Source organism: Cavia porcellus, unplaced genomic scaffold (assembly GCF_034190915.1).
Source record: "Cavia porcellus strain 051 isolate PalLab524CR breed Dunkin Hartley unplaced genomic scaffold, mCavPor4.1 scaffold_9, whole genome shotgun sequence".
NCBI classification, from domain to species: Eukaryota; Metazoa; Chordata; class Mammalia; order Rodentia; family Caviidae; genus Cavia; species Cavia porcellus.
This window is the reverse complement of record NW_026947492.1, coordinates 64,077,689-64,086,801: the sequence shown is the minus strand read 5'-3', so window position 1 is coordinate 64,086,801 and position 9,113 is coordinate 64,077,689. Positions and strand designations below refer to the sequence as shown.

The 9,113-nt window shown below is 40.2% G+C and overlaps 1 protein-coding gene across 1 annotated transcript; it reads right to left on the bottom strand.

Moving 5' to 3' along the window:
• Positions 1-3,325: 3,325 nt before the first annotated feature.
• LOC100721208 (olfactory receptor 51D1) lies at positions 3,326-4,300 on the bottom strand. The gene has a single exon (XM_003463430.1). It carries the CDS (start codon positions 4,298-4,300, stop codon positions 3,326-3,328), a length of 975 nt encoding a protein of 324 aa, XP_003463478.1.
• Between the last annotated feature and the right edge of the window lie 4,813 nt (positions 4,301-9,113).

Genomic DNA, 9,113 nt, shown 5'->3' with positions numbered 1-9,113 from the left:
TGGGCCAAGCCAGAGAGAGATGTCACACTGCAATGGGGTACAACACAAGGGCATGGTCTTCAGGTTACCCCACCAATAAAAGTTTTTGTACTTTTTAACACATAGTAACAAAATCTTCAGATCTAGGTTTAAGTGAAAAAAGAATTGACATTGAGTCACTGTCCTGGTTGCAGCTTTATGACCTTTGGTAGCCACTTAACTTTTTAGAGTCTTGGTTTGCTTACCTGTAAACCGTGAGTAAAAACATTATCTAACATACAGTGTTACTTATGGATTTTAGCCAATCATTAATAGCTTGGCAAAGTACTGTTTAGACTTCATACAGCACAGGTCAAACGAAGGAAAATAATTTAGAGAGAAAGGTACAAGAGAAAAAGACTGATAGGGAAACAAGAGTGAACCTGTTTTCTTAAAGTGAATCGGAACAACCCTGCGTTTTACTCTTTGAGCAATCTTAGCCAGATAGCCATCTTGCACCTTTAGCTGCAGGTTCTGAAAACATAAAGAAGCATAAGGCGCGGTTCTCACACTCAGGAGAGACCGACAATTCTCACATGGATATTTAAATGCTACAATAAAGAAGAAACAGATGGCCATCATAAAAGATCTATGACAGCAGCATAAGCATCCAGTTGATTTATATCAGTTTGTATTTATGTTAGAGAGACACACAGAGACTGGAAGCTCTTGATACAGTCTCGCAGTTACATCATGTCTTCCACAGAACAACAGCAACCCAGAAGTTATCCAAAAAAAGAATTTTAGAGAACTCAAAGATGTCCAAATCTCTGGAAAAAAAGGCCACAAGATCATCTAAATCCAGTAACATTTCAGTCTAGACCAGCGAATAACTTCTAGTCTTGAAAGATGAATTTATTATGAAAGGTGAGGACTACTGTACTTTGAATGCTATTTATTTCCTAAGATGAATTAACAAGCCTCATTTTGTCAGTTTGATTATTTAGAATTTTCACCAACATTCTTTATCACTTTGTATTTTTCATGTATATTTAGACCCGGTACTGTATTTAACCCTTACAACCACCCCACAGAGTCTAAAGTGCAGAAGGTTAAGTAATTGACTCCCAAATCAAAGTGACTATAATCTATACCCTCACATTTAATTCCCACCCAACAATGTCTCTTTCTCTGGTAAAGATATTAACTTTCTAAAGGAAATGCTTGTCAGAGTTTTGCTTCCTTTGAATTTCATTTATAAATCAAGTCCCAGGAAATGCATTTCAATTTCCCTGAACATTTTTGAAAACAACTTATCAAGAGATAAAGAATTTTATGATTAATAACAATAAATCAGGATAACCACATACAGACACACTGGTAAAGCATTGCAAAATTTCAGAGCCCTATTCACATAGACCATGATGTGAATGGTGTTCTCAAAAATTTGTGTAATAGACCAACTGTAATTGCGATCATTTAATACATGTTTACAACACTTCACAGTTTATAAAAGATATTCACAATATCACTACTATTGCAGTTTCATACTACACAGAAAAAAATGAGGTTTAGAGACATTATAATCCAATGGTAGCCAATCTATGGCACATGTGCTGCAAATGGCTATTTGTTATCACTGAAAACTCTAAAATGTCATCATCACTATAAACATAAGGCATGCCATTAAAAGACTCATTTCAGAATTCTTTCCTCTGCTTCAAATTAATCATGGATACACTGCTTTCTACCTGTAATTCTATGAATGTGGATTTTTATCTGATTTCAAGAATTAGAAATGAGATGTACCTGCAGTAAAATGCTCTGTATGAGATGCCAAAGTTTTTCAGAGTCCCACATTTGTCCTGTCCCTGTCAATAATCTCCCACAAAGGTTGACAGACTCTCCTTAGTCAAGCCCTTTCAAATATATTTGGCAAACCAGTAAAAAGGGAGAAGAAAGTGAAGATACTACAGCCTGATTCTGAGGAAGGAAGACAGGCCCCTAAGGAGGCCAATGCCTTGGAAGACTAACGTGGAATTTGCTGTACAGATGTGTACCCTGTGCAGTACTGGAATGACTGCACTTCTCAGTATATGTGGTATTTATCTTTGAGTAAAAACATCTGGAGGCAGGGAAGGTGACAAAACGCTGAAATCCTTGTGTGTAAGATTTAGAAAGTATAGTTTGGCCTTTAAGAAGATAGAACACAGAAGTACCATGTTTGTCTTCACTCCCAGAGACTGAGCTGCATATAACCTCAGGCTGAGCCCAGACCAAGAATTCAGATTTCTTAGAGGCATATCTCTCAACATAGAAAAGTATTATTGCTACTTATGATTAATCTTCTTTAATCCCATCCCTCTACCCATATAGTTTTCACAATAGGCATTTGCCCAAAGATAAATGCCAAAAGGTACAACCATCCCAACACTATGTAGTCCACACATTTGTGCACCACATTCTACATCCTTGAAATCACAAGGAAAGATATAGTTTTCTAAATCTCAGGCAACGTTTTCACCAGATACACATAAAGACACTGCCCACCAAACAGACACACATAGCAACATTCTCACATAGATGATTCTCACATACCAACTCTCAGATCCCACATAAATACAGTAAAGGTTTAATCAGGAACAAAACTTATAAAAACATATATATGCCACAGTACAGCTACCACCCTCACCAGGACACAGGTGGCACATATTCCATTCTCCTCCATCCATCCATTCTCTCTCACACACATGCACATACACGCACAAGTACATATATCCACCTAAACACACCCACCTACAGCTATGCCCATTGCATCCCATACAGTTATAGTGAGGACTTTGGCAGACTCCACAAAAACACACATGCATCAAGAAACTTAAGCACATTATGTTGACTACCTCCTCTCCTGTTACAGATTCCTCCAATTATTACACTAAACATCTTCACTAACCCTTATTTATAACTATGCAATCACTTGGGGACATAAGCAATAAGTTTTATGGCCAACACAGATTCTCCAACAAGGACATAGGAACAAACAGAATTGAAAAGCATAGATCAATGAATCATTACCTGTGGCATTTATAGCCTTCCAATTTCAAAGCTATGCATATTTTCTAATTAGAAAGGAAAGAAAAGGCAAGGCCACTCCTAAAGAGGGATTATAGAAGCAATGACTTCTATTCTCCAGGATCAGGATGGCCTGTGCATCAATTCTATATTGATTCATTCTTGGGAACAGAAATAAGATATACTTAGCTAACAGAAAGCAGACAGCCCAGCAAGTTGGATGCTCTGTGATATTCTACAGACCCTAATCCTCGCCTCTTTGGTCATATTGAAGACCCTGGGACAGGTGTCCTTCTCACCTATCACCCAGGGAGAACATATGGATGACTCTTGAGCGGATTTCCTTGGTCTTGGCTCCATAGACAATGGGGTTTACTACAGGCGGAAGCAGTAGATAGATGTTAGCCATGACCACGTGAAGCAGGGAGGTGGGACCACCCAGCCTGTGTACAACTGAGAGCCCAATGAGTGGTACGTAGAAGACCAGGACAGCACAGAGATGGGAAATGCAGGTATTGAAAGCCTTAAGTGCTACCCCTCGAGAGGACAGTTCCAACACAGCCCGCAGGATGAGGATGTAGGAGAATCCAATGAAGAGGGAATCCACACCCATGACTGAGAGGATGATGAAGAGTCCATAAACCACATTGACTGTGGTGTCGGTACAGGACAACTTCATAATATCTTGGTGCAGACAAAAGGAGTGTGTGACAGTATGTGTTCGGCAGTATGACAACCGCTTCAGGATGAAGGGCAGTGGGAAAAAGAATACAAATCCCCTGGTCAGTGCAGCTAGTCCAATCTTGGCTACCACAGGCCCTGTGAGCACAGAAGCATGGCGCAATGGATGGCATATGGCCACAAAGCGATCAAAAGCCATAGCTAACAGGACAGCAGACTCCATGGCTGACAGAGCGTGGATAAGGAACATCTGGGCCAGACAAGCATTGAACTCAATCTCCTGGATGCCCATCAGGAAAAGGATGGCCATCTTGGGCATAGTGACAGAGGAAAGGACTAGGTCAATGATGGAAAGCATGGCCAGGAAGAGATACATGGGCTCATGCAGACGTCTCTCCACGCGAATGATGAGGACAATGGCCAGATTTCCCAGCGTGGCCAAGGCATATATAAAACACAGTGGGAAAGCCAACCAAAAGTGTATGTTAGGCCCCAGGCCAGGGATGCCCACCAGTAGGAAATGGGCTGGGTGGACCAGAGTTCCATTTGGAGTAGCCATGACGGGGACTAAGAGTTGTAACTTCTGCATCCCAAATCCAGGGTCTAGGAAAGGTAAAAAGAGAAATATTCAGTCACATCTCAAAGAAGAAAAAGCACTTCTAAGGGAAAAACAGTGGAACAGTAGCAGTGGTAAACAGGACTAAGTATTGCTAGTAATTCTGAACTCTAGCTTCTCTCTACTTTGATCCTCCTTATACACACCTTCCTAAATACCCCTGATCTTACCCAGACTCCCAAAGGCTCAGGATGGGGTTGTACAAAGCAATTCTAGTGCTATTAGTCTCCATGTGTACATGCCCATTCATTAAACATATTTTTAAAAGTCCTTTAATTTCAAAGTTCATGTTGTTGACCAAGCCAGCACTCTTAACCGCTCCTCATCCATGTAGACAGGTGTGCAGAGGTCTCTACGGTAACCCTAGCTCTTCTGGTGCATGTTAGGGTTATGATAGATTTAGGTCCAGAGTCAGAGTTTCAGTGTGTGATTGACTTTAATACTCACTATAATCTGGTTTTGACCAGGAGGCACAGACACAATTTGTGACTTGATTTCAAGATAGGTTAATATTTAGGTCTGTATGGCATTTCTCAAATTTTCCTGATATAATCATCTCAAGTAGTTGCAACTACCACCTCAGGACTTGCTCCAGATAATCAAAATTTTGTTTCAAAAAAAACACAAGTCCCTTTTCCCTAAGTGATTTTATTCTTAACCAGAGAAAATTTTGGAAAGCTGTTCTGACATCCTGGGAGTGAGGAAGTATGGTAAAAATGAATCGTATTTCCCACTCCCTGACAAAGTATAAAACCAAACCTGCCACCAAGATGTCTCAAAACTCACATGAGAATCACAGGCCCTCATGAGAGTCACTAGCAAATTGTACTGGCTGGAGTGGGACACAGAAGCCAGATGCATTCCATATATGGAGAGAGAATCATACAATGCAGCTGTCATCACTATCTGGTAGTCACAGACACACTACTTCCTCCACTCTCTCTCCTTGATGATCTCACATTACTCTGGGCCCTACTTCTTTCTGACCTCTGCTCTAAGCTCTTGTACTGAGATCCAAAAATATAAACTACCATCTGCTTGATATTTCCACCAGAATTGTCCATGAGGCTCACAATTATCTTCCCCTGAATAAGACCCCTTTCAAAGCTGTACCTTGGCTCTGGTATTGAGCTCAGTGAATGGTGTCACCCAGCATCCAGGTCACCAAAGTCAGGGCAGCTAGCCAGCCCCATCTTGACTTATCTGCTCTTTCACCCCTGTTTGTGACTTTGGTTTTTGAACTGATCTAGGCGTGCCTTTCCTCTTATTTGACACATATTCTCTTCCTCAATCTCAGTACAGCAAGCCTTTAGTATATAAAAATCCTTCTGGCTCATGCCCCTTACTCCAAACCCAGTCCATTAAACTCCATCTTCCACACTCCTGCCTCTACACAGCATGCTTAGCAAGATGCAGGTGATTCTCTTAGCCTTCAAGACAGAGTGAGAACTTTATGATCTGTATACAAGGCTCTCCACAGCATGAGTCTAACTTCACTTTCCAGCCCAGCTTCTCAGTTTCTTTCTTCATTAGCAATTACCATCATTCATTGCAAGTCACCACACACACACACACACACACACACACACACACACACTTTACATTTTTCCTTGTTGAATTAATTCCCCTTACTCTCCACTTCTTAAGTGAAGACTAAGAGGCTAAACTGGGCAGTTCTAGCCAAGGAATAAGGTGAAGCTTGAAAAATGCCTCAGAGAGACTTGAAGAAACTCCACTTGGGCTAGGTCACTGGACTTAGTCTGCTATCCAGGCTACCGTGACGTGGAAAGGCTGATGGCTGGCAAGTCTGTCCGATAGCTGGATAGTGTTATCAAAGACTCAGCTTCCTTATGCAGTGCCTGATGTGCAGACTTCCCAAAGCCAAGACAATTTTCCCTTCTCTGCCCTCCCTGCTCCAGGTCTAGCAGGTTTGTAGTCAGTGCCTCAGCCCTGGGCATCACCCATATGTATCTCTTCTGGGGGCCTCAGGGACTATGAAGGTCACCATGGAGCAAACTGAAACCTTAGCTCCACACTAGTGTCCAGGGAAAACTGAGAATCTTACACTATTCTTCTGAGCCTGGGGGATAGGAGAGAAGAGAAATAACAGGCCTGGAAGAGAAGAGCTACCGGAATGGAGTCGCCCGGAAGTACAGGCAAGTCTACTGCTGCTCACATTCAGAACACATCATTCTAGGGCATCCAGAGCAGCACTGGGACAGGCTGGTCATTCACTTTTTAATGTTGTCCTCTTGTGGTCACTTTGGAGAGCTGCAGTCTTGTGATCAACACAGGTTATCACCTCTCTCCCACTCATCTCAAACTGCCCTTTCTCTAATTGTTTACCAGTCACTTCTTCTGTCCCTCCAGAAAGCAGGCTGTGTAGCATGGTGATCTTAATGTAGGGCTGTGTCAGCAAAGAAACTTGAGTCCAATTACTAATGAATGAATCACACCAAACTTCAATTTGATTTCAATAATAAGACACTATGGCAAGGATATAGCTCAGCAGCTCAGGTGCCTGCCTGGTAAGTGCAAGGTCCTGAGTTCAATTCCTGGTACCAAAAGGGGGAAAAAAAGACACAAGCAATTCTTCAGAGAATATTTGTTATTCTTTGAAAAACTAGAAGAGCCAATGTAGTAGGAAAGAATCCAAATGAGATCCAAAAGAATCCAAATGTCTTAGGAGTAAAGTATAAGGTGATGGGTTGCCTTGAGAACTGCTTGAATGTGTTGGCAGAAACACTTTTTAATACTGCCGAATGCAGAGTGAATAATTTGGGAAGAAATGGAAAAAGCAGATGGAGGAAGCTCTTTTAAGATGCTTGCCTGTGAACAGAAAGTGAAATGGACAATATGTGAAGAATTTATAGTTCCACATTTTTTAAATGTGCATTTAGGAGCCTGAGGTGTTTGAAAACAAGTAAATGTCAACAGGATGAGATTAGTGGAGAGGCTACCTGTCCTATACTCCTCACATGCTTAAGGCTATAACATAGGTAGATGCTCTGTCCTCTCTCTCTATGCAGCAACAATGAGCAGTTTTACTAGTTTGCATAGCTTCTATCACCCAAGGAGGCCAGACCACTCCTCTAAATTTAAGAATGGTGTGGACCATTGGATGTAAAATTTCATCTGGCTTCTCAGACTCAACATATAAGTCATTTCAAAATTCAGTATCAACTAAGCTGATTATGTCTGGTTCCCAGTCTGAATCACGTTCCCTGTTTCTGTTCACAGTCATAAAAATGACTCTGTTGCCCAACCTAGAAGCTTAGAACCAACTCACCATCTTTTCCTATTCCCTCCTTTCTCTCCCTCCTAACCACATATAATCAGTCACAAATGCTTTTTACTTTATGTCCTAGAAATACTGTGAATCAGATGATTTTTCTCCATCTCCTATGACTTTACTCCAGTCCAACCCAAGATAATCTTTTCCTATATCATCAGAATAACTTGTTCACTAGTCAGTCTCTCTAAAGAGTTTTCCCACCAATGCCAGTCTCCAGCAGGATCTTCCAAACATAAATTCAGTAGATGGTAACCTCTCTTACATTTAAAATTAAAGAATAAAGTTCACATTACATAATCCAACTCAAAAGACCTCCATGAGTCTACCCAGTTCAACTTTTTCCATTTGTATCTATAGTCACTATGCCTAGTATTTTGTATATTGTGTCCTAGATGCAGCAAAATGATCCCATCACTTTAATTCTTTTTCTTGTTTTCAGCCTTCACATATACAACTTTTCTTCATGGTATAATCACTCCCCCCTTTCATTGTTCTAATCCATTCTTAGCTCTCAGTGCCTATTTAAACTTCCTTCTTTAGACTTTATTGACTCCTAATCTTCATGGGACCACTTTAGTCTTTTTCCCTTTGTTTCACAGATGGTGTTTAATATTACGAGGTTAATTGAATTTTATTTTTTCCAATTCTTTTTGATTTTTTATTTTTTAAGAGAAAAAACAGTAAAAATAGCGATACAAAATTTCAAAACAAGATAGTAGGAGAGTAACAATGGTTATTGTTATCTTCAAAGTAGTTGTTCATATTGCAAGATATAGGCAGGAAAAGTTGACCAACCAATATAAGAACAAATCTTTATTTCCAATGAACTTATAAAAATTGGCAGTATAACTGTTTTAACTATCTTGTATGTATTCTTTTCTTTTCTTTTTCTCCTTTTCCCCCATTCCAGTTTCTCTTTCCTTTTGAACAGTTTCTTCTCATTTCACAATATTTACTGTACATTTTGGATATTATTAACTCAGCTTCCGAGACTAGAGAGACAAATTTTATACTTCCAAATAGTTCTTATCATCTTCTCTTAGGGAAGGAAACGGACACTGATATGGGTGTCCAGGGTATGTATATAGTCCTCCTTTCCTCACTCATAGAAATTAGTATCATTTTTGTTGATGTTCACTTACAATTCACAAAAAGGCATGCCCTGGGGATAGGTACCCTTGAATTCCTGGAAACGGCATCAAGTGCTAAGTGGGTGCAATTTTTAAATGGTGATTTTTCGTGAAAAGTTCTAAGCATTTTTTCCACTCATTACAATAATAAGAACAGTATCTTACTGACGTTGGTATGACTTTAAGAATAGTAGTTATCCCTATGTACCTTTCACAAAAATAAAATGATTCATTATAAACAGAATGTGGCAAAGTTTGGCCAATGATGGGAAATTCTGGCCAAGGCTATACTCAAATACTCAGGATAGAAGCTTCTCAATGATATGAACCTGTCTAATTCTCAGTCCCATTCCAGGATACC

What these genes read in the sequence shown, in the direction of transcription:
- LOC100721208 (XM_003463430.1), bottom strand. Translation starts at nt 4,300, where the DNA reads ATGCAGAAGTTACAACTCTTAGTCCCCGTCATGGCTACTCCAAATGGA.